This window comes from Thunnus maccoyii, chromosome 18 (genome assembly GCF_910596095.1).
Source record: "Thunnus maccoyii chromosome 18, fThuMac1.1, whole genome shotgun sequence".
NCBI lineage: Eukaryota > Metazoa > Chordata > Actinopteri > Scombriformes > Scombridae > Thunnus > Thunnus maccoyii.
The window spans coordinates 7,118,239-7,144,802 of record NC_056550.1 but is presented as its reverse complement, the minus strand read 5'-3'; the positions used below and the strand labels follow the sequence as shown (position 1 = coordinate 7,144,802).

The 26,564-nt window shown below is 41.4% G+C and overlaps 1 protein-coding gene across 1 annotated transcript in view; it reads right to left on the bottom strand.

Moving 5' to 3' along the window:
• usp43b (ubiquitin specific peptidase 43b) overlaps window positions 1–5,722 on the bottom strand; it is a 67,633-nt gene extending 61,911 nt beyond the window's left edge. The window contains exon 1 of the mRNA XM_042392922.1: window positions 4,759–5,722. Within this exon, the coding sequence (XP_042248856.1) occupies window positions 4,759–5,385 (627 nt within the window). The 5' untranslated portion in view covers window positions 5,386–5,722. The remainder of the gene's footprint in view (window positions 1–4,758) is intronic.
• Window positions 5,723–26,564: the final 20,842 nt, after the last annotated feature.

Below are 26,564 nucleotides of genomic sequence, written 5' to 3'. Positions count from 1 at the left end.
AATAACAGTAATTACCATCAGCCTTTTGAAGGTGGCAATTGTCTCAGTGATATAATTGAGGTTGTGGAAAAGGTTGTATGTTTTTTATTGCTTTCTGGCAGATTGGCCACTGGCCAGTTGGCAACGTGTGTGTTTTTTTCTGGTAAATATTCACTCAACCATCTAACTAAAAGAGATCTATCCTCTTCATCAGTAGTTCCCACTCTTTTTCTCAGACAAACTCCCACAGCCCAATTAACTCAAGTGCATCATCAGCACTCATCATGCTCCAGAAGTGTTCATTTGAATTGATTTTAAACTGGATGTTTTTAACATTATATTATGATGTTCTTAACTATATAAAGGTAGATATTGTAGTACATTTCTTTCACACAATTTAAATGTCAGTGTTAAGGCTCGTTTGGTCAAGTTTGCATTTGTAGGCTACTACTAATGGTAAAAGCGAGACATTTCAACCACTTCTCCATTACTTTTATCTAACTATCTCAACTGTTTATTAATTACTTTTGGCTAACTATCTCAACCATTACTTTTAACTATCAACCATTCATCCATTACTTTTAGTTAACTATTCCAATCATTTATCCATTACTTTCAACTATGTTAACTGTTTATCCATTACCTTTAGCTTACTATTTCAACCATCTATCCATTACTTTTGGTTACAATTTCAATTATTTATCTAATACTTTTAATGCTAGCTAACTTTTTAAATTATTTATGAATTACTTATAACTATCTTTTTTTAACCGTTTATTCATTACTTTTAGCTAGCTTACTATTTAGACTTTTCTGCTAGCTTGCTAACTATTTTTCAGATACTCTCAATTACAAGTAACCCTGGTTGGGAATCACTGATCTACACCTGCATCCTTATTTACTGTAACCAGCAACATAGATAATCATTCAAAATCAACATGGAGACTACAAACATTGACACATACCTGCAAGCAAAGCCCACTTTCACCAAGATGAGGTCATCACAACATATATTTAGCTTCCTAAATAGACCCATAAATATTCACCGAGGGGATGACCACATTCCTGTTCAGTCATCTTGCCTGCTTACCCTTACTCCCTTCTTTCCTACGCCTCTCATGTTATGGAAACTGATAAATTGTCTGTTGAGTAACTGTTTGAGTTTCGGCCCTGTCCCTGTCCAGGCCCCTCTGTGCAAACACACCATCCTGCCAGGGGGGATTCAGAAAATGCAGGAGAACTGTCCAGATCAAAAGCCCACATCTGCTTCCAGAGCAGGTTGAAGAAACTCAACCCTTCAACTGTAAGGCTGGGATCACACTACAGGAGTTTTGGGCTGATTTATCCTCGATTCACCCCTCCTGACATTTAGAGGAGAAATCTGGTCTGGGAACTTGGTAGGTACCGATGTTCGGCCCAGATTATCTGGTAATGTGAGGTGTTTACAGATCCAACTTTAAACCTCCAGAACTGCTTGCAGATTCATTGGGGCCACCCCCATAATTTCATGTCAACATGTTTGATATTTAGGATTTAAAATTTGGATGATTACGTCACTACTTTCTGAGCAGGACCACAATAGCCAATGAGAGAGACAAGTCTACAAGGAGACGGAAGTGAATGAGAAGACTTTTATAATGGCAACCGTGAGGAAACAACAACAAGCTGTTATACGGGTGCTTTGGACAGGTGAGATGGAGGATAGGCTTGTCGATATGAGGCAAGAACACGACTGCCTATATAACATGTCTTCTAAGACATATCATAACCATATGGAAAAAGAGAAGAGCTTGACTAAAGCAACTTGTTGCACTATATCAGTCTCCATCTGCTTCCCCATGAGATCATGTGAGGTGGTGCATTGCTCCTTCTCGCACGATAATCTCAATACCATCATGTAGTGTGCGATATGCCATTATTTTCAAATCCTGTAGAATGTGCATATTTGAGATTAGAATGGAGAACATCTATGAAGTGTGCGTGATGCTACCCGATTTCAAAATCGGCAAGGATTTTAAAACTTGCGTAGTCTAAGCCCGGTTTAATGCCAGAGACACGTCTGGACACATCGACATTATCAGATATCACAAAGAAGCATTACGATACTTAAGTGAACATTAAGAAAAGCTGCTTTCCTCCTTTCGCCTCTCTTGTCCTGCAGGCCAGGTGGTACTGGTATGTGGCAGAGCGCCAGGCATTCAGCAGGACGTTTTTAGTGTGTTTTTCGCTCCTGACTGGGACTCTGCAGACAACTGACCAGTGAGGAGCCCACTCCTGATTTATTAACTTTGGAACCTTTTCTTTTGATCAGATGAGGATATATCTACATTCACAGGTGTGGTGTACATGAACAGCATTATTCATTTAAACTAAAAAGTGCAGCGCAGTGTACATCCTGTTGAAAGGGTAATTGTCAAAAAAAAAAGAATCCCTTTCAACACCTACCCTTTTATCATATCTTATCAAAATTCATGTGATGGGAAGATGGGTACTATTGGTAGTCCTTTTAAGTGCTTTCAATATGGATGCTTTTACTGCACCTAACCAGTGCCCTTATGGCAATACACCTGAGTTACAGAAGCCTGCAATAAGTGATAATCAACGTACGAAAACACTTGATTGATTTATCCATTTAAATAAAGACTAATCCTTTTTGGAGGATTGTTTATAAATGCTTTGTGCTGTCTGGACTTCCTGCAACTGGGAGTTAATTTTGCCTCTCAGCCACAAGCCTGAGAGCTATCTGATTATTTTATAATGCCTCCCTCCAGGCAGCCATGGTATTACTCAACAGGCAATTTCAGAAGGCCTAAGCTGCATGAACTCTGGGCCTCCTATGGTCTCAAACCACAGCCAAGAGGCAGGGCAGTGTGTGTGTGGGTCTCTCTCTCTCTCTCTGTGTGTGTGTGTGTGTGTGTGTGTGTGTGTGTGTGTGTGTGTGTGTGCTCCAACACAGGAAGCATCACATACAAGAGGGAGTTGTTTTCTTTGAATCTGTCTTTTAATCTTGGCAAGATGTTTCCATGCTGTTCCCTGATTGTTGTCCCAAAAATGTCTGATCAGATTCCCATGAGATAAGAGGGAAATGAAAGTGTGGAATTGGGGATTTATTGGCAGCAGGAATTCTGGCTGAGGGAATTTATTTTAACAGGGGTAGCAGAGTTTATCGAAGAGCACAACAGATGGGAAAATGTTAAAATTGATTCTCTGTGTCAGTGACTGTTGATGCTGCAAAACTGCAAAACACTTCACTGGCTCTCAGGTAAACCTTTGATTTACATGAGAGCACCCTTACATCTACACAGTAGGGGTCAAGATACTCCAGTCGTCATACTTATACCCTTTTCTTACAGAGTAATTAGCATTTCCAAGAATAGATCCATTGTGGGGTGTCTTTATTCGCTGCACCATATTATCTACTTCTTGCCTTGAACTATGGCTCAGAGAAATCCAGAGCAAAGAGCTGCAGGCAGATAAAGTATGGTTGCTTTTTCCCCCCCTTCTATCTTCAGCGTGGGCAGAGGAGGAAAGCCTGAGGGTCTCCTGATAGTCACAGCTCCTGATTCTCAGGGGAAGGGAGATCTTAAGTGGAGAGTGCTCCAGTAAAACATCTCCAACATAATTCACATCACAACAGCAGCTAAAATGATTTCCCTTTTATTTATCGCTCAAGTTTTTAGTGTTGTAACGCAGGTGTGTTCTAGTGGAAAAACTCTTAACACAGCACTTGACCCTGGTGCTCAGACTCCGGTGACACCGAGCAGCAGCCTCATTATCACCTGGCAGGAAAACATTGAAGTCACAAGGCTGTACGCTTGTTTTTGCCTGTGGTAAGAGAATGGTTGCTGTACTGTTGGCAATTATAACAAATGATGTAACACTCATGACACTTCCTTTTGTCTGAGCATTACATTCAGGCTACTCCCTGCACTTCATAGTGGTTATTATGGCATACTGCTGTCTGCATAACATGTGATTATGTTTGACTTGACACTCTACACTTGAGCATTAACTGTTCTTATTACTAAAGAACTAATACAGTAAGAGTAGACGTTGATAAGGACAGCTTCACAATCTTTAAACGACAGTCAGGTGTCCATATGAACACTGACAGAGGTTTTCCTCACTGTAATCATTCCTCAGGTTCACACGGGCGATTAAAATTATTCAAAATCCACAGTGTGTCCACAGTCATTTTGTGCAAAACTGCATTCAAAAGTTTATCTGAAGCTTATATGAGGCTTCAGCAGTCTGAGTTAGTCATATCAAGTGGATATCTGCCACATTTACAGTCTTTTTAACATCAAATTCCCTGTTTGTGTGTCTTCGGACAGTGTTTCCCTGTTGAACTGGGGTGGAAGTGTAGTAACAAAAAGAGAGACTTTGGCACTAAAAAGTCTGTAACACTGAAAGATATTGCTTGATTTGGATGACTGAAGCTTCATATTAGTTTCAGATAAACTTTTAAATACATTTTTGCACAGAAGGAGGTTTGTGAATTTTGGCCCTCATCACTTACATTGTAAGTGCATCATGAAGGGATCCTCTAGGCCTAATCGTCAGTATGAACAGGAGGAATGATTACAGCAAGAAAAACATGTTTCAATGTTCATTTGGGTACCTGAGTATTGTTTTAAGACAGACTTGAAAAATTGTGAACCTGTCCTTTAATTGCCCTTATCTTTCACTGAATCTACCCTATTCTCTAATGTGCACTCATACTGAGCTCATATCCACCTGTGGTCTGTGTTTTGGGGACTTTGAGTGAATTCTGCGTACCTTGAAGTCCACAGACAGCTGCGGTGTGTACTCCAGAGTCCACAGAGCCCTGACAAGTGATGCCAACTTCTCCGTGACTTCTCCCTTGGCAAGCCTCGTCTCATCACTTTTCACCAGCCCGTTTATTCTGGTCTCACTCAGGTCCAGCTTGTACCGCTCCAGCCCCAGGTACTCTGCGAGCAGATCGGTGTTGCTCAAACACTGGACCACGGCGTTCATAAAACACGTGTTCCCGTGGTTTTTCAGCCCCAGAACACCTGGGACTTTGTCTCCGTATTGGTAAAGTAGTTTCTCTCTGCCGGTGCACAGAGATGAAGACGTGCTCTGAGTGTTTTTCACCATCCGATCCCACGCCACCTGTACATCCTCTTTGATAATTCCTGAGCTGGCGCTGAGGGTGCAAGGTGCGCCATTCCGAAACCCCCCGTCGTCGTCCTCCGCGTCCTGCGCGTCAGCGTCTCCAAAGTGGGTGAAAGTGCCCAAAGTTTTGATGATTTTGTTCATAAAACTCCCTACAGACTTTAACGATTTCTTTCGGAAAAGCTTCCCAGATTTCGGCTTCTTCTCTTTGCGCTTCTCCTCCTTCAATGTCGGCATTTCCTCCTTGACTCTGCTCTGTCTTTCCATGACAACTCCTCTACTCCCTCGCCTGTCTATTCTGAGACTGATAATTGTGTAAATTCCGATGCCGGTGTGCCACTTCTCCGCCAGTGTCCCCTGTCCGGATAGCAGAGGGAAAAGCGCCCAGAGGTGACACCATCGCGGAGCCAGGAGGCACAACGGCACACTGTTATTCCACCCTGCGCTGACAGCAAACCTTCCTCATCCATCCCAGCACTTACTGAAGGCGTTCATTATCACTCCGACACCGCTGTGACAGGCAGCATCTCGTCATGCCCGGCACCACACGAGCCGCTCCGCCGTCCAGCTGCAGCACTGCGCGCTCCCCTCCCATCGCTCCCAAGTTCGCCTGGAAAAGGCTTGTGATTGTGTGGCTGCCTCCTCCCACATTCTAGCACATGTGGGAGATAAGAGAGCAGGGTACAGTCTGGATCCATGTTGTTGGCACTGACAACTTTCCACCGATCAGTAGGATAAATTAGGCCTGTATAAACTCAATATGTATATCACATTTTAGGTCATAAATAGGCCAAAAGTTTGATGCTGGTTACTTTATGATGAAAATCAAAAACGTACAAAGCTCATGTTTCATTTAGAATCTTTAATAGTCTATTATTTGACTTATATTTGACTACATAAAATGATTTTCTGTTTGAAAGGCTGTGCTCGCATCTTTCATCAATGCCTCTTTTATGGGGGAATCCCTTTACCCTCTGGTACCTTCAGAAAATCTCAAAATCTGCTATGATATTTTTTGACAGAAGTGATTTCCCACTGTGAAGAGACATCAGCTACCAGGGGTTTTCATGTCAAAGAATTCTGTCAGTCACTTTTCTGCTCTATGGGCAGTGTCAATTTTGATCACTTCAGAATAAAAAAACGGCAAGCGAGCATTTCTTGTGTGAATATGTGTGTGTGACCCCAGCAGTCTACAAAGGAAATTCATTAACTAAGCCTTGGAGGGCATTTCACACAGGTTACAGTGTCCTGGCTTATTACCTTCATTCCAAGGCCATGAAGTATGCAAGGGCGGCTTTGCTTATCTCATTTGCTCACCACACAGATATGTTTATTCACACAAGGTTTTCTTGCTAACACTAAAAACTGCAGATTTATTGCAATGGTGAGCAAAAGCATTACGACTGACTCTCCCCCTCACTGCTAATGCAACCTGAAGAGTGAGCCAAGAAGAGCCTCCTACTCTGCTTCTCCTCAGAGTGCTGCTTGTGATTGTGTGGAGGACCTGTTGTTGTTGTTGCTGTTGTTGTTGTTGGGAAGCAGCAGGCTGAATTTCAAGAGAGAATAAACTCAAGTGTAACTCAAATAGCCTAGAAGAACTCACTGCACTCACAACTTCCAACAATACTCTTTTCCCAACACTCTGATGTCACCAAAAAGAAGCAAATAACAATCTTCTCTCTTGCACGCAATGAGCCAAACATGTTACCTGTGCATGTGAACCAACACTGCAGAGGTAAAGTGTACTGACCTCTCTGACACAATCACCGCAGACCGAATGCAAGGCTGCAAGTTGAGCTAGTGGTCCTCCCCTGACATATTATGTCAACTCTTTGAATTCCTCACCTGCCTATAGGAGCAAGAAAGGGTGATAAAAACTGCCAAAAAGCCACAGATTGGAGTATTTCCATCCTTCTACTCCAAAAGACTAGCATTGATGAAGCATACAATTTTTAAACTTTTGCAGTAATGACCCAGGGGCACCTCTGAGCTGCTGTCATCTATCATACAGTGCTGTGCATGTTTGAGAGTCTGTGGCTGAGCAACAATCACCTCGGTGTTTGGCAGTTGTCTCCTTGTTTCGGCCTCCTCTCTCGATTGTTATTTTTAGAATGATTCTTTAAAAGGCAGGTGCTTTTTAATTTCTCTCTTGCAAAGTTGATTTCTCGCATTGCTAAGACTGAAATCTAAATCCATATAATGTGTTCTTCCCTCTCTATGAAAAGGGAAGATGATGCATAGTAAAGAAATGCAGTTAAGTGGATTTGTTTTTCCCTCTCCATGTTTATGTGGCCTATATTTTATTGTCTTTGATGTGCTTCTCATACAAAGTGCAGTCCTTTGAACATTAATGTCTCAAATCTCAAAGTTAAGATAATACAAATTAAAGAGGCAGCAAGGTGTGTTTCATTCAGAGTGCTGCAGCACAGTTCTGGTTCAAGTTTTATTATTATTATCATGATCATTATTATTATTATATATACACACACGATTAGATCACTTTTGCTGCCTAATAGTTAAGTAACATTATGCCTATAAAAGGAGAGAGAGGTAATTTGCCCGTGACGCTCTTCCCTGCAAAGAAGGAAATGTCATCCCCAAAAATGAAGCAGGCAACAGAGACCATCTGGTCGCCTGAGTCATATATGCCATCCGCTCCGGGAACAAACACTCCCTTAGCTGAAAGAACAATGCGCTATCACTGTGAGCCCTGCCGTGGCTGCCTTTCTTCAGTAAAATATGACCAGAGGCAAGAATGTACACTGTGCACATCACATTGTTTTGTAGGTTTTGTAGTAAAGCAGAATGAAAGTTTAGGCATTTTTTTTCTGATTTTTAAAGATAGTGAATGTTTTTCACACGTCTCTGTAGAGCTGCAATGTTGATTAATCGATCCTCGGGCAATTAATTTCCAACTATTTTCATAAAAGAATAATCATTTTAGTCATTTATTTAAGCAGAAGTGCCAAAAAAAATAGCTGGTTTCAGCTTCTCACATGTGATGATTTAATGTTTTTGTTAGTCATACATGATAGTGTACTGAATATCTTTGGGTTTTGGACTGTTTGTTGGACAAAACAAGACATTTAACAGATGGATAGATTAATCGAGAAAATAATTGGCTGATTAATCCATAATGACAGTAATAATTGCAGCCTTAGCTCTCTGCTTCCTACACTAATGACATACATTTGTGAGGTGTTGTGGACAGTGCTGATCAGTGTTATCCAGCTCCATCTGACTCCTCACAAAATGCCTACATAGACAGACAGAGTGAGGAAACAGCATGCCCCAGGAGAGAAATCAATACTGCTTTGTGTATTTTTACAGCCCTGACTAAATGCGTTGTTCTACAAAAGTTTCCCAAGGTCTAACAACACGATCGCCTTCATTAGAACTAAATTGATTTAACCGTTCCTGTGATGTGACTTTGTTTCAGCAGAAAAGAAACAGAAGGGGTTGAGTGGGCGAGTTCTGGCTTCCACCGGGTCCCAGATTATGCAGGCCCCATCTGAGCTGGCAATAACACATTCCTTGTCAATGCCTTTAATTTTAATGCAGTTGGCAGAGGCCTTATGCTTTCTCATGGACTCCAGGAGCTTTTGAGTGCTGGGCAGGATCTCCCACACACGAGCAAAAACGCACACGCACCTGGACAGAGAATAGACGGCCACCGGCTCAACAGCACACACGAGGCAACTGACACAGCAAGTCTCTCCTGAGACTTTGGAGCCAAGGCTACAGTTCTATTTCTATTCATGCCCTATTTCATCCACAACCAGTCCTATTTTCACACTATCTGAACTGTTATCAGTTACAGCAGGAGACCCAAACATGCAGAAAGGAACCCAACCAGTGCACATTTACCACCACTATAACAGAAATGCATTTTATTCCTGTCACACAGGCCTGCAGTCTAATCATGAATATTAAATTTTTTTTGTGTTAAAATCCCCAAGTAGGTTTATCTCTCCTCTCCTCCCTCATTATTCTCTTGCTATCTCAGGTGGTGGCAACAGCTGTCAATCTCAAACTAGAAGCATGCTCTGTGCTGTTCCAGCAGTAAACACATGAATTTACCATTATTCTTGGCTGCAAAAAAGACAGGTGCTGGCTCTTTGTGTGTGCATTTAAATAGATAGAGAATTTTTTGTTTTGAGGAAGTTGTTGTAATTATTAACATGATCTACAAAGAATTATAACATGGACCAGTATCTGCACACTGAATGAAGAACTGAAGGATGAACTGTAAAAAGTCAGATGAAGAGAATCATGCTCTTATTGGACTGAAAGCTGTCAGTCATTAATGTTTCCATTCGTCAAAAATACACTGTTTAATACAAAAACCCCCATCAATTACAGCTTAGTTTAGGAAAACTGGCTTTTCTAAATTTAAGAATACACATATTCTGTCATAAATAGAAAACATACAGTACTACAGCAGACAAGCTGCAACTTCAAATGAATTGTATTATAGCTCCCTCTACTGGTTAGTTTTAAATTTGACATTATATCCACTATTTCTGTTTTATAGGAAACAGCGAGATGGGATGAAACAACAAATTCATATTTAATAGATTGTGGTGATATTGATGATCACACTGACAACAAGTCGATACTTACAGTTACAAGACAGTCACAGTATATGAGCATCTCTCACAAACGACAGCACACATTGTTCTGGCTGGTACTTTAACCATGCACTTGCTCCTGCACCTGAGCTGTCCCTACAAAAAATACAATTCACACTGTCTGTAACAGCCACAAAATGCAAACTACATTCTATATATCTAGTGTACTGATTTCATAAGCACAGCAATGTTGTTGTGTTGTTGTCCCGGGACAACCTTTCTCAGCTCAGAGATTATTCAGGAAAGAGGATTTCATTTTCTATTAATACCGTACATACTGCTCATACAGATAGACTGTTATTCTGCTGCTCAGTATTGGTTGGAATTCACAATCATGTTGCCCCCCTGATCACAGTCAGCCAGTGGTGTCAAATCAGGATTTTCCACTTTCCATGCAGAGCTTTCCATTCCTCCTTCAACACTTTACAGGTCAGTGGCCTTATAAACATACATAAAATCAACACTGGAGTGTCTTCAGAACAATACTTTAAGAGTCCCTTAGCAGCTCAACCAAAGCCTGGTGTTGAATTCCTTTAAAAAAATGATTGGATGATGATGATAGCTGATCTGATGCACACCGTCCAAGTTGGCTGAACTTGAGCTAATCTGCTAGGATGAAAGGGAGGTAATCCAAACACATCTCACTGCCATAGGTGCTTCCAGAAAGTATTGTTTTCACTGTCCCTCACATAAAATTTTAGTAAGAAAACATCAAGCTTGAATAGCATGTTCATATTACCAGTGGCTTAGCATACTGGAAGTCTTTTTTGAGACTTCATATAGCACTTCAATTCCAGGATAGTGAGCCTCTTGCAACCCAGGAAACATAACTATTGGTCTGATCAGCGAGTCAGCATCTGCCTTTGTATGTGTATGTACTCTATAAAGAAACTATATTAATTCTTTTGGTGCATTTGTGAACTTATAGCTGCAGGGTAACAACCTCTTACATTCACTTTCAGTTGACAAGAAAGACATCAAGCTCCACTGGTCATTTTCCAGTCTAAGTTTGTATAAAATGATATATAAATATACAGTATCAGTTTGGACACATTTTCACATTCACTTGAATGAGAAAGTGTGTCCAAACTTTTGACTGGCACTGCATATATATATATATATACTGTATATATAAAGATATTTCTCACATTACATGATCCCTGCATCTAGTTCATCAGATACAGCCTCAGGGATGCAGTGTGAACTCGTTAGACAAGCTGGCTTTCAGCTGGGAAGGATTCTGTCTGGAAATAATGCAAACCAGCATGATAGTTTTAGCTGACTGTTATACAGGCTATGTTCTTTTTTTAGTAACTTCATGGCATGTTAATGAATGTTTGGCTTTGAATATTCAATAGCTTTAAGTGATTTATGTTAATGCCGTACTAATATGAACAATTTCGACTTGCAGGAGTCTATTTCACCTCAAAAACAATGCTTTCATTTGCAATACAAAGTCTTCTTTCATCTTTCATCTGACATCATCTCTAATGAAATAAACTAAAGCAGTGGCTCCCAAACCGCAGGTCACAGCCTCTTAAGGGACTACACAAGATAAATCTGAGGGGTCGCAAAACAATTAACATGATGAGAGAGCAGAAAAAAAATAAATGCACATTTTTCTTTCAGACATTTATTTGTTTTTTCTTGTGTGAACTGGGGGGGGTGGGAATGTCACAACCATAGATATTACACAACTAGATATGTTTTGAAGCTATAACCAACTATTGTAGGTTGTTGTAAAGCTATGTTGTGGGAGAAAAGAAACGTCAACACTGGTTTGTCAGCTGCCAGTCTGACATAATTTTTAAAGCCACTAAAAAGCAAAAAAACAATGTATCTATTTTACTTGAAATTAGCACAGATACTGTAGACATTTGTATGTGTATGTAAGATAATATTTTTCTAACTGGTCAGCGTTCCCATTTCAGCACTAATTGAACATCAGTACCTGTTTTTAATTAGCCCAATTTGACACACCCTAAACCCAATGCTGCCATTAGTAGCTTATATAAGATTAAAACCTCTTTGTCATTAGCCATTTTTCACAAAAGACATTTTCTCATGTCACTAAATAAAAAGCACAGGTGTAAATAATAAAATTAATGATGGCTGAATTCAATTTAGCTGCTGTATTTTCAGGGTCCTGGTGTTGTGCGTGCTGGTTAACTGTCACACTGTCATGACTGCCTGGAACAGAGCCATTGCTAATGTTATTAGTAACACCCGTGCTTTTCCTTCTATGACTACTGTGACAAATGTGAAGCCTGTTCTTTTTGCAAATACAATGTTTAAATCTTATCTCTGAAATCTTGTTATATTAATTCACATATATATCCCTACATGTACTGTATATGTATATGCTTGAAAATGTGTTTGTCTGTGTACATTAGTTGTGATAAACTGGCAACCTGTCGAAGGTGTATACATTCTCAGATATACATCATGTGATGTGAATGAACCATGATGTGATGTGAATATAGATAGTATGGTGGAGTGGTTTACAGAATGGGCTTTCAATGGGTCTAGAAGTCACCACACACAGAGATCCTATCATATGATTAGGATAATATTACATTTTGGATTCTAAACAGAGAGAAAGTCACATTGTCTTAATGGCTCAGGTGTTTATGTATAATATCATGATACACATGGCTGATCCATTGCCTGCACTCTCTACATCGACCAGGTCAGCTGTGTGTTACAGTGTGTTAAAATTCACTTCCTATAGTGAATGAATAAATGGAAATTCTAAATTGAATTTACTGAGATTTGCAATATAAAAAGACTGATGCAACTTGCAATAAACATCAAATGACTTGCAGGGGAATGTTTTTAAAAAGAAACAATTGGACACATTCAAGTTTTGATTGTTTATCATATAGTTTATACTGATTTAAACTGACAACACAAAACCCAAAGAAAATTTCCATCTTCATTCCAGAACAAAAAAAATCACAATAAAGTGACATTTGACACAATAAAAGTCAGCTGATGGCTTTGCGGTACATTTCAATAGAAAACAGGCCATCTATTTGTTCCTTTGTGTTTTGCATAATGTGTCGTGAATCAGTGCCCCTTGACACCTCAACAAAAGTGAGGTTCATGCCAGAGCAGGCGCTGTTCAGAGCTGCTCAGCACAAAGGTCTTTATTGGGGTCACATTCAGCTTGGCAGACCACCCAGTTGTGTGGGTGGAGACACATTCATGACCGTGTACCCCAAGCTTTGCTGTGATGACAAATGAGGAAAAAATAGTCATAATTCTCTCTTAGACATAAACGACCTGTGGCACCTTGGATGAAAGAGTCTTCAGTTACACTCTGCGGCCGACCTCCAGGGTGGCATCTTTGCAGGGTGAATTATGACAAACATGAAAGGCACAAAACCACAATTCAAAATGCCCTTTAGAGCCCCATCTATGCAACATTAATCTTTGAATAGGACGCATGACCAAAAAACACTGTCCCCTTTTATTCACATCAATTCAAGAGTACGCTGCTTCCACCCAGAGATTCAAAGCACTTCTGCCCTGCAGAGGGCAGCATTTAGAAGAGAATGATGGTAGAATATTACTACTCATGGAAACTTTGCTGCAAACGTTAAAGGGGGCTCAGTAAAGGATCCATGAGTGAAAAACACAGAGGTGGCCCAGAATCATTATGTGGTAGGCTTTGGTACAGCTGATCCTTTAATTATAAATGACATCAGTGAAATTATTGTAATTTGTGCGTCAGTCCACCACAGTTGTTGTCTTGAATTGCAGGATGTTTCATTGACCACTGAGTCTCATTCTTCTTCGTTGAGGAGAAAATATGACAGCCACAATGCAAGAACCCTCTCACTTTAGTGTATTTTTGGGAAGTTGAGTTTCATTAAAACCTGAAAGTCCAAAACAAGTTTTATTAAACAATATTTGTGTTGACAACTTAGTAATTTGATAAAAAAAATCCTCCCTCTGCTCCTCATGAGAAACTCATAACCTGCACCTATTGGATCTACCTTTTTTCTCCTTTTTTAAAAGTCTGTATGAGAACAATGAGAAGGCTTAAAGACACAGTGTGGGGTCTCTCTGAACAGCAACGATATTATTCACGCTTGAATTATCTAAGCTTTCCTCTCCTCTAATACTCCTGTTCAAAACCAATTTGAGAAACAGCATGCTAATTGAATATTAGTTTGTAAAAAGACAGAGGACACCCCATTATAAACAGTGGTATCCCCATGTTTAGGCCTCTCACTTTTCTATACTCTACTGATCTGTGGGCGGCCTGGCAGCACTTCAGTGTGGCCGTGCCCTTTAGATGTGCCTGATTGGCTCAGCCGGTCTTAGCACAAGGATAATTGGATAAGCTTCTAATCTTCACACCATCGCTTCACAGCTGGATCCTACATGAAGGATTAACTAGATATCCCCGGGTAAAGCAGTTTGTTGAATGCAGTTAAACATCTATCATAGGTTTTCTTAATGGGCAATATCTTTTAAACACTGCTTATAACCAGCAGGTGACTCATAGAAGGTTTTATTTGTAGCATTGCCATTTTGTAAAAGATATTGGGAGATGTGATGAGAGATTAAAAATGCAGACATGACTTCTCAAAATCTGTGTTTTCAGACAGTATTTCTTTGGATTTTTCTCCCCTTTTGCATTAAAGTATTTGATGTTATTGTGGCAGGACATAAAGCAGATACTGTATGTGTTGAAGACTGTGGTATGCGCTTGGATCGCCTCTGTTTACAAAGAATTTCACATGATGTAGTAGCAGCGCAGATGTTTTTGCAAAACCACAAAATAAGCTCTTCTTCATTTCCCCTCACTGGCTGAGCTCTGCTTTGAGATGAACATTCGCCTGCCATCACTGACAAAACACAGAGATGTTTATGCAGTAAAATTCATGCATGTAAAACACTGTGATCCATAACTGTGATTGTGTCTGTGGTGTGTTCTCAGACGGTCTTGTTATTATTACATGCTGCATGTTTCTACTCCCCAAATATTCTGTTTGTTAAAACTACAGATGTATTTTTAAGTTGAAAACTATTTACAATATTCAGTACATTAATCAATTCATGTGATATTTTAGAATGTATAAAATGTAATATAACATAGCATGTATACTGACCACACATCCCATGCAAATCAATCCATCCCAAAACAATAAGACTAGGTGGCCCTAGTGAGTGAGATAGCTGGGTTATCATCTGGTATGTGCACCTCAAAATGTTAGACTGACAATGTGTTAAACCGAAGTCAATGGTGCAACCCAAAACAATGTCTCAAGGGTTTCTTAGGGGTAAGTGGAGATGCAGATCTGTATTTAGGAGCTCTGTGCTGTACCCTTCACCCTCCAACTAAGGATATCCTAGTGCAGCATCCACAATATGGAAGGGTGGAGGCTCTTAACAGTTTGTTCAATGTCACCCATGTGTAGGAGACGTCCTTGTGAATGTGTGTGTTTGTGCAGTGGTGAAGTCCACTTTAAGCAAGTCCAAGTAAATTTCATCAAATCTAAAGATGGGTGAGACCGAGTTACAGCAAAGACAAAGTGAAGACCTGTTGAAGACTGACACCAAACCAGGAACTACATAGTCTATGTGTGCTTCCAAAAACAATAAAACTAGCAATAGCAGGGCTATTGTCTGGTATGTGTACCTCCAAATACTAGACTGACAATGTGTAAAATATCTGAGTTAGTCTGTGGTGCAGCCCAAAATGTCTCAAGGATTTCTCTGGGGTAAATAGATGCAGATCTGTCTTCAGGAGTTCTGAGCTGTATCCCTAAACAGGTGAAGGGAGAAAAAGGAGAAAAACATTTTTAGTCATGCTGCTAACACCATGGCTCCATGGATGGCAATGCTGGTTGGGCGATCAGCCATCTGGTTCAGACTCAAATATCTCAGAAACTATTGGATGGATTGCTGTGGCTTATTTTACAGACATCTATGTTCCCTATAAGATGAATCTGACTTTGGGGATCCCCTTAGTTTTCCTTTAGAGCCACCATCAGGTTAAAATGTGTGGTTTTGAGTGAAATGTTTCTACAACTGTTTGATGGATTGCCATGACATTTGCTTCAAACCATAATGTCTCCTCAGGATAAACAGTTGTAACTTTGGTAATCTCCAGACATTTCCTCTAGCGTCATCATCAGGTCAAAACTTTAGTTTGGTTTATGACCAAATACACGCAAAACTAATGACATTTCCATCATACTCTCTGTTTAATGGAGTCATTATAACAAAGGTTCAGGAACAAGACCACGCCCCTCTCTTTCACTAAATTCAATCACCTGTGCCTCACTAATTCAATCATCCGTGCATACCTATATAAGCGTGCCTAACCCCTTTCTCTCCCGTTCGTCTTAGTTCTCACGCGACCTACAGCATGTTCGCATCACAAACACTTACCTCCCGCCCGTGATCCACATTCCTCGGCAACATACCACCCACGACTAGATCCAGCAGTACCAACGTGATATCTCCTTCACCACCACATCCACATTCCGCCCCCCACGGCCTACAAAGCTAGGCTTTCCAGTTCTGCACAGCCTCCAGTACCACCACCGCTCCAGCCGACCACTCGCTTGCGGGTTCCCTACCCAGCGCCCCCCGCACTGGCACATCGATGATTCCATTCTGCCGCCACTACGGCGCAGCAACAGACTGCTTCAGCCCTAGCTAGGGCCAAGTCGTATTTCCCCATGTGCCTGCTCCCTACGTCTTAATTCCCTGGTGTTTTTGTTTCATGCCTGCGTCTATGAGCCGCACATCTTACCACTTCACATGCATCCCTTCATCCCTCACCCCTCGACCCTCATCTCTTCGTCCCTCACTCTTCGACCCTCAACCCTCATCCCTTCATCCCTCCCTCGATCCGTCCTTCAGGAATCATCCTGGCTCTCCTCCGTCGATATTATTTGTTTACAGCGCCCCTTTTCACTTCCTATTGCCACAGATAGTATAGCTCTCTCGACTTGCCTGCTTCTTTTCATTCATTCAACCTTTATTTACATCTCAAGGTATCATTGAGGGCATGCCCTCATTTTCAGTGACATTGACTGACTGTATCAACTGCTTCGCCACAGTGAACAATTTTCATTGCAATCACTTCATTTCGATTCATTGCTTTAGGGAGCCTGGTTTTCCTCATCATTAGTTGATATGTAAAGAAGCCACAGAGCTCCCTCCTTTCTAACCCCCTCCGTTTTGTACTGTTTTCGTTTTCGTCTCATCCCCGTCTGCAGACTGCACAATCATCCCATGCACATGCATCCCCTCATCCCGGCATCCTTTCCTCTTCCCTTCCTTCAGCTGCAGCTACCTCAGCGTTTTTGGCTTCCAAGACAACCGCACTACCTAATCCCACGACAACCTGCCATGCTCAGACGCAGCAGTAGGTGGTTTGCCTCCAACCAACCACCTGAACGGTCCCCACCCCACCCCCCCCACTCTCTATGAACCGTACCACGTCATCTTTGCAGCTCTTCTTTGGGGGTATGAGTGGTCTTCCAGTCATCCTCGTTCATATAGCCTACTACATCATCGTCGACCATAATAAACTAGAAATTTAAATCCTTGGCACAAGACTCAGATTCCCACCTGAAAGCCGGTCCCTCCATTTTCAGCTTCCATGCCTCCCATGGTCTTTCATTCCCTTCACTCAACGTTCTGACCTCTCCTGCTTCACCACCTTCGCCCGTTCCATTCTCAAGATTAAATCTTCCACAATACACGTCTACACCAGCCGAACTAACATCTCCATAAAACTGCCCTCAGGGACACCATACCTAGCCTTGTCCTACGCACACTTCTGCATGCTATCTGTAAGTCCGAAACACATCTTATGCCAAACGCTCGCCCCTCACTCCAGACTTCCTGGCCCACTACCAAACTCTCCGCACAGGCAGCCTGTCTCCCAAAATCGACAACGTCAGTCCACATTCCTAACCGTACTCTGGTCAATTCTTCCGCAGTGGAGCCGCTTCAACCACTTCCAAATAAGAAATCCTAGACCACCTGTTAAAATTAAATAAATAAAATTCTCGACCGCTAGTCTTCCCAAGATTCCATACCTACCTCAGTGACATTCAAAGAGCCCGTTCAGTCCAATGAAGTTAATTTTGGGGGACGACGAAGCAGAAAGCTCATCGAGACACGTGTCCCCCACCCTGAGTCCCTGGGTTCCTAGACGCTCCAGCCTCTTCGTGATTTCTTTTGGTCCCCGGTCATCCCCACGCCATTGACCCCCTTCATCCCTCTCCTCGACCCCATCATCCCACCGTACACGACCCGGACCAACCTTCAGCTCCCATTCATCCCCCGGCAATCGACCCCCTTCTTCCCTCCTCTCGACCTGCATCCGGCCCACCATACACTATCCTCATCAATCCTGAACCCTCTCGACAATCCAAATAAATCTACTTTTATACTGTTCAAATGGCGTGGTCTTTGTTAGTGAAGTGCTGATTAGCAAAGGTTAGCATGCTAAGCTAAGATAGTGAACATAGTAAACATTATACCTGCTAAACATCGGCATGTTAACATTGTCACTGTGAGCATGTCAGACATATGTATATATATATATATATATATATGTGTGTGTGAGTGTGTGCATATATATATATGTATATATATATATATATATGTATGTCGGATGTTCATGTTAAAAGTGGCCAACGTGTCAAATAACGAGGTAAACGTATGTAGCAGTTATCCCTGTGAGCAAAAAGCAGCAGCGTCAGACTGCTCTGAACGCTAGGTTTCCAACGTTTTTTTCTACTTTCAGCCCGAGCTGACATCAGTTTGTGACGGATTTCTTTATATGGACATCTGCTATGTGCAAAGTGCGCGAGTTTGGTGCTCCGCTCCGGGATTAGTTATGCCAAGCTATGATGCCATTACACAGCATAGCAAAGTAAAATAAGTAGTTTACCTGTTGGAGGTGTGCTGGTTGTCTGCAGCTCTTCATAAAACATCTCACTGTAGCTATTTCTGCTTGTACTCTTCCTCCCTGCGTTATTTCTAACTGATACGCTGAACAAATAGCTCCATATGTTGTTGTTTCCACTGATTTTTAGAGCTGCTAACAAAGCTCTGCTAATTCAGTGAGGAACATGTTTTTACTTTCTGTAAATTCTTCACAATAAAAGTCTTCCATAAGTTATTCATTTAAAAGCTTTTAATGTGAAGCAGTAAAGCATTGCATTTGCATTGACAGTAAAGTTACACAACTCTGATACGTAAAGCTGGCCAATCAGAACAGAGTGGGCTCATCGGATGAGGGCCTAAAATGGAGTCTAAGAGAAACTGTGTATATTGAGTGGCTGCATAAAGGGCCAGTATAAGATAAATAAGGAGTTTTTTGAACTTTGAATCATGCCAAGCTACTCTAGTGGAGTCTAAAAATAAAAATTTAGAGCAGAAATGAGCATAATAGGTCCTCTTTAAGGACTTACAATTGTTCATGTCATCTGACAACTCAGGAAGGTTATATAGTAACCAAATTGGTCATATGAATTAAAATACTATACAAAATAATATTATATCCATTAAGTTTGGGTTTTATTACAACAAAAGACTTTGACTGATGTGAGGTGTTGATGTTTACTTGGTTTTCATGCATGCCAGTATTAGTACTGTAAGTGCCAAGTATATTTGACTGACTGACTGTCTGTGTCTTTGTGTGTTAAGATATGTACAAGCAATCTGCAGACACAGACATATATATGTGGCACCACATTTCCATTTGTGTTTATGCTGTGTGTGTGTGCTGAGGTCTTCAAGGTATTTCAGGAACATAAACTAGTCATTAATGAGCACAATTAGTGACGATCATTTAGGGCGCACCAGCAGCTAAGTGGAGTAAGGCATTGCAAAGGAATGCGAGATGTAAGTCCAAGTTAATCAGCTCCTCCACTGCTTTTCTTGGCACTGGCCGGGCCCACCACAATGCTGCAGCTCTGGAACAGCGTAATTACAAGCTGCTATCTCACTAAAGAGGGCTCTCGCTCTTATGCAGAACAGTGATGACATGATTAGTGTTTTCCTGCTCATCTAGGCCTTGTGAATGGGCATGATGACAGCTGTATGTGGCTGGGGAAACAGCGCTAGATTGTTCCTCAGTGCCTTTAAACATAACAACACCTATCACAGTGAACGCTTCTTGTGTGAGCCACAGAAATGAGTGTTAGCAGAATAACAGCAATCTGTCCACATTCCCTTGTTATTGCGCTGAATTTGCGGTCTTCTGTATCAAAGGGTACATGATTTCTTTGGAGCAAATGAAGACAAATTGTGTTGTCCTGTGGAGTGATGAGACAGGGTATGAGAGGAGGGTATCTTCACCACATACTGTATAACTAACATTTATCATAACACAGACAAGATTATGTTTTCTTAGTTTTAGAAAAACAGGCTGCTCCAAGAATATGATTGAATAAAGCTCTAAATTAGATGATGAACAGACTGTTTTGCATAGCTGAGTACAAATTCTATAAACAAACCTTCAGAAACTGAATAAATTAAGTCACATAGTTAGTTTCAAGTTGGTTTTACACCATCTTCAAAAAGAAAAGCGCTTGGAATCTTATTTTGCTCTATATTTTATATCTCCTGTCCTCTTAAAAAGGAGCTGTTATGGAATATTTTACAAAAGCTTTCCATTAAAAGAAGACCTCTGTGCCACAGTATCCCTGTCCCTGACACCTGTAGAAATATTAAAGGCAACCTTGCACTCCATTAAACATGAGGCCCAGTAAGGAAGTGGCGGATTCTGTCATCAGAGTAAATCCTCAATGTGCAGGAAGGCCTTCACCCATAAAGGCCCGATCTGCCATAGTGTGAGTTACTGGCACTCTTCTCTGTCCTGCAGGTGCTGGTTTGTGTAGCGGAGAACCGGTGGGAGCTGGCGAAGGTCGCTGGAGGAGGTTCTTGCAAGGGAGTGAGTGATGTTAGTGGTCGATCTAAATAGCATGTACAAAGAAGTCAGAAGGAAATGGTTTTGGCCTGAGCGGTGAGGAAAGAGGCTGTTAACAGTATGCTCCAATAATATTTCCATTAACGACTTCTCATTAAACTCCCTCTGTTTTCAGCTGCTAAAAGAGGCTATAAGCTCCCTGCATTACACCAGCACACATTTCACCATTTTATTAAAATATAAGGGCCGGGGGTCTTTTATAATATATAACCCTCTCTATAACATAACTCATCCAATTTTTCTAACTCACGCTTTCCTCTTCAGTGGATTAAATGTCTTTAAAGTGGTTTTACAGTATCAGTGAAGTGCAGAGGTATTCCATCCCAAGAGTGATTTGCTCTTGTTATTTTTAAACTCTAGAGGTTACATTGATCCATAAATCACCTGGCCCACGGTGTCTAAACGTTCCGGCTCAGCCTGCCTGTCCGATGGTGGATTTATGATCCGCCGGTGTAGCAGCGAGCGCCAGCATAGACTCCTCTGGGTTCACTGGCGCTCTCCTGTGCACTTGTGTACATATTTAGAAAAAGTGTGGGGTGGCTGAGTGCTGTTCGGTTGTGGGTCAGACCACCTGAGCTATCTGTTGTGATGCTGCTGTACCTCTCTGGCTGCTTAATGAGATACAACACTAAAAGTGTAACGCACATCTCTGCAGGAATCCTCTATAGGTGGGAAGAATCAACACAAGGAGCTGAAACCTGTCTATAGAAGCTGTGCTGTAGGGTCTTTTTTCAGTCTCACATTCATCTTGTGAAACTATGTGCTTTCGACAAAGCTTGGCAAAGAGGTAAATAGCAATAAAAGGGGATTGGAGTGTACGTGTTTCCCTTGCCAAGTGTTGGAAAAAAGATCTTCCCTACATTGAGCGTCTGGCAACGGAGCCTTGGCTGGTGATGTCATCTCCAGGTTCACAGTTTTGTTTGTTTCACCTCCATTATATGTGAAGGTTCAACAGACCTGAATCTCTTGTGGCTTCTACCCTGAGACACATTTTCCCTTGTTTGGTGTCCAGTTCGGGTCTTACAAGGCTTCACAGCTGATCTTAAAAAAAAAAAAAGAAAAAACAGTACATATAAACTTCATGCTCTTTTGTAACATATGTCTGTAATTCCATTAGCAGTAATGCCATTCATGCCTCAGGAGATTTGGAATTGCTGGCCTAATAGTGACATGTTTATTAGCCCAACAAATGAAATGACATGCCTTTCTCTCCGCTGGCAAAGATGGCAGCTCATAGCAGGCTGAAATTAGAGTAGAGACTTGGAGTGAAGTAGAGTCTTTGAAGAAATGTATGGTTGGTGATTTGCAGGCCCACAATGGCAACTAGTTACCAAGAGTGCAGAGAGTATCATTTGGTCTGTCTGTTGGTTCACCACTTTGGTCCATACTGACAACTATTTGATGCATTACCATGACATTTTGTACGGACATTCATCATCTTCAGCGGATGAATCCCACTGACTTTCCTCCAGTGCCACCAGTAGGTTGACATTTTGTCTTTTAGTAAAATGTCTTGACAAGTATTTACTGGATTGCTGTGAGATTTTATGCAGACATTCATGGTTCCCAGAGGATGAATACCAATGACTTTGGTGAACCTCTGACTTTTCTTCTTGCACCATCATGAGGTTCAAATTTATGGTTTTGTGTGAAATGTCTAACAACTATTTGATGGACTGCATTGAAATTTGACATTTGACAGACATTCATGCCACCCCCCAGGATGAAATAAAGTAACTTTGGTGATCCTCCGACTTTTCCTCTAGTCCCACCATCAGGTCAAAAATTAAATTTGTACAATACTTAATTTATGACCAAATACTTGCAGAATTAATGATCAGCCTCAGCTGTACCTTGTGTCAAGTGCTAACTAACAAATGTTAGCATGCACACTAAAGATCATGGTCATGATCACCACAGCTAATAACAGCTGCTTAACATCATGCTAACATGTTAACAGCATGTTAGCATTGTCATTGTGAGCATGGTAGCATGCTGACAACAGCGGTGTCTAAATAAAGCCTTACAGAGTCGCTAGTGTGCTGTAGACTCTAGGTCTTGTTAGAATATAAGCAAAATTAACAGTTAGCTAAATGAAATGCTCACTGCAATAGATTACATCTAGTTAATTTCATGTATGCAGGTGAATCTCTCTAAAGCACTGGCATTGAAATTAGTGGTCTCCTAAAGGCTTCAGTGATGCACACAGGACTTCAAAATCCCACCAAAATGAAAAGACAACAGTGGAGGCCAACATGACAATTGTATTGTTCTTCAATCAATGCATTGCAATGTGTAAAGATTTCAACTGCTAACTCCGCCACTGCAACCTATAATTCCTATGGTGGAAGTACAGCACATTCACAGCTGAGTCCTACCCACGGTGTCAGGAAGAATTTGTCCTTTGCTGTGTCTGTGTAATGTGTGTGGAGGATGTATGTTTCCTGTCAATGAAGAGTAGTCTTCTTATTTCCTGTTTTAAACGTTTCTACACAAACATTTTCATTGGCCCCAGAGTTGATTTTCACCACAAAAAGCTTGGACCTGCCAGCCAGCGTGTTTCCTCAGCTGGTGGATAACCTCCACTGCTCACGCATCTCTCCCTCTGCCATCCATTTCCTCCTCTCTGCCTCCTACTGGCCCTTCTTTCAGCACTTTAATGGGCAGTCAACTTGACTATGGCAGACATTCTTCACTGAGTTTAAGTCAAAACATGATGGACAGGAAAGAAAAATATATTCTTAACTAATCGACACAGCATTACTTCCAAAGCGAAAGAGCCCATCATTAACTAACTACATTAGTTTGTAAGGTTACAGGTTACATTAAAAATGACCAGCATTTCATGTTTAGTTTTTCTCCACTGTGAGGAAGCCGGCCCTGAATGCTGGCATCATCATCTGATGAGGATGCTGACTGTTTGCCTGGGACATGCAGCTTTATCCTCAGGCTTTTATAATGATATGTGTGAAGCCATCAAAAGCATTTTAAAGATCCCTTTTCCAAGATTCTCCGTCAAGTCAGCTTAAAACATTAAAAAGTAACAGCATTTTCAGACAAATCATTTCAGACAGTATGGAAACACCTAGAAATGAAAAGCCTGCTTTTGTCCACCTCTGTCTGAAATCAAGAACCCATTGTTTTAAACAAGACTAGGTCAAAACCTAGTATATGGCTGAACTGACCATGTATGGTCAATGTGCATAATTGTGGCCAATTTATTACAGGGATAGTCAGTGGTAGTGTCTATAATGTGAATTAAATGTTCATCTGCAATTTTCTGTAGTGGTACTGAAGTAACATATCACATGACATGGTTAAGCAACTTTTGAGTAAAAAAAAGGGGGTATAAATGCAGAAACACCCCCTGAGGACGTAATAGAAACTGTTCATGCCAATTCATTTTGACAGAGCAAAGCCAGAGGGGGAACTCCAACACTGGGCCGGCCGATCAATGGTGTAACTTCATCACTCAGTGAGTCAGTCATTCAGTGGCGGACATTCAGGGTTATAGGGCTGGTCTGTGGCCTGTCCAGCCAAAAATTACTAACAATTTTGAGTGTTTAATTGCCATAGTTATCATTGCAAACTGCATATGAAGGCAGTGAATTTTCTAGTCTAAGTTCCTCAGGTAAGCTATTTCAAAAGTTAAGAACCCTGACAGCAAAAGCCCTGTCTCCCTTGGTCTTCAGCCTTGACCAGAAAATAGCTAACAGGGCCTTATAAGAAGATCTCAAGCCACGGGCTGGTGAGTAATGATTTAGAAGCTCAGTCAGGTAGCTCGGTGCCATACCATTCAGGGCCTTAAAAGTTAATAGTAAAATTTTGAAATCAATTCTAAAATGGACAGGCAGCCAGTGAAGAGAAGCTAAATTAGAGGAGATATTATCATGCTTTCGTGATTTGGTTAAAAGACTGACGGCTGCATTTTGGACACCCTGAAGCTATGCAATCATGTTTTGGCCGAGGCATGTAAACACTGCATTACAATAATCCAGAGGAGAAGTGATAAAAGCATGAATCACTCTTTGAAGATCATTAACAGAAATAAAAGATCTAATTCTAGAGATATTTCTCAAGTGGAAAAAACACGACTGAGCTAACCTTTTAACATGGGACTCGAGAGTGAGGTTCTGGTCTAAAATAACTCCAAGGTTTTTAACAGTGGGTACCACATGCTCAGCTAGAGAGCCAAGAGCAGGCTAAACTTGTCCATGAGTTAAGCTGAAGAAAATTTACTGCCGTCCAATCCTTAACCACAGCAAGGCAGTTATGCAGGGAAGATAACTGATTCAGGTGGTTTGCAGGACAAGTACAGCTGAGTATCATCTGCCTAGCAATGAAATGAAATATCATGCTGTTTGATAATGTGTCCCAAAAGGAGTAAATAAAGAGAAAATAAAATTGGTCCTAGAATAGAGCCCTGTGGCACCCCATACATAGACAATGCTTGAGAGGAGGTAAAGCCATCAACAGACACAACACATTTTCTGTCAGAAAAGTATTTTATATTTTTTTTAGACTTCTTGGAGTCTCTGCTGGTTGCCTGGCAACCTCATAGTAACATCAAAACTCCAGGAAGCGTACTGTATATTCCACAATGTCGAACTACACGTCATTTTTATGCTGTTTAATCCAGTTTTTGTACAGATTATGGGATATAGGCTAGCTTTTCTCCCCTCTTTCCACTCTTTGTGTTAAACTAAGCTAGCCGGGTGCAGGGGTGGTAGCTTTATATATAACACACAGACATGAGAGGCATCCATCTTCTCATGCAACTCTGGTCGAATGAGCATAGTTCTCAAAAATGTCGAACTATTCACTTAAACATTAATTTGGTTTGAGTTTTTTTTTCCACATTTTTCATCAGCAATCTGACAGAATTTATCTCTACATTGCACCATTGGTTTGAATACACAGGATGAGAATGAATCACTGCTAATTTCTTTCCTACAGTACATTTGAACACACTGTGATTACTTAAGCCCTTTCTGTAGCTTCAAAGCCCACCTAGACACCTACCTCAGCGACCTCACCCTGTGTATGCCTCACCCTGGCTGCAGCCAAGAATCCAACTACGTGGCAGGTTAGAGATGAGGAAGCCAAGGGTGAGAACAACGGTCTGACTGCAAGACTTTGAAGTTCCTGCACGCTCTGGAAACAGGGCAAGGAATCACCTGCCATAAAGAAGTGTGCGTAAGCACTGAGCTATTTGTTCTGGTGCCTGGGTGGTTATGGGTCCCCAGGGAGGGCTGGCCCGGGCCCCTGTGAGATCACATCAGTGTGGATCAGGCGGGAGTCCACCCGGAGGTGGAACTAATGGGCCCATGTGTTCGCAGACACTTCTAAGAGCCAGATGCTGGGAAGAGAGACGTCCATCCAGTTTTTCACAACACCTCCCCTGGAGAGAAGAGAGGAGAACCCAGTCAAGCTTCACACGCATGCTAGACATAGAAATCAGTGTATACAGATACACATGTTCATTTGGTTTTATACAGGCAGGAATGCTCTCTGACACACACACAGACACCTTTAGTTTGTTGAGTCTACACGGAGACTGTTTCCACTCTCCCTCTCATTGATGCGGCACGCAAGGTGAAATACCCTAATAAAAGGGATCCGGGGCTCACATCTATCTATTCCATATGATCTGCCTGCCCCAGTAAAAGTCACGTACAGACTTCGGGGCCTGTGGTTCTTTGTATTATTGATGCAATCTTGACCTCTCCAATCTGACGTCTTATTCAAAGTGGTTAATGATTACCATCTTTCAATGTGTTTCAGCTGTTGCACCGGTAATCCCTCCCTGTTCCATTGGAAGGATTGTTCCTGTGGATGTC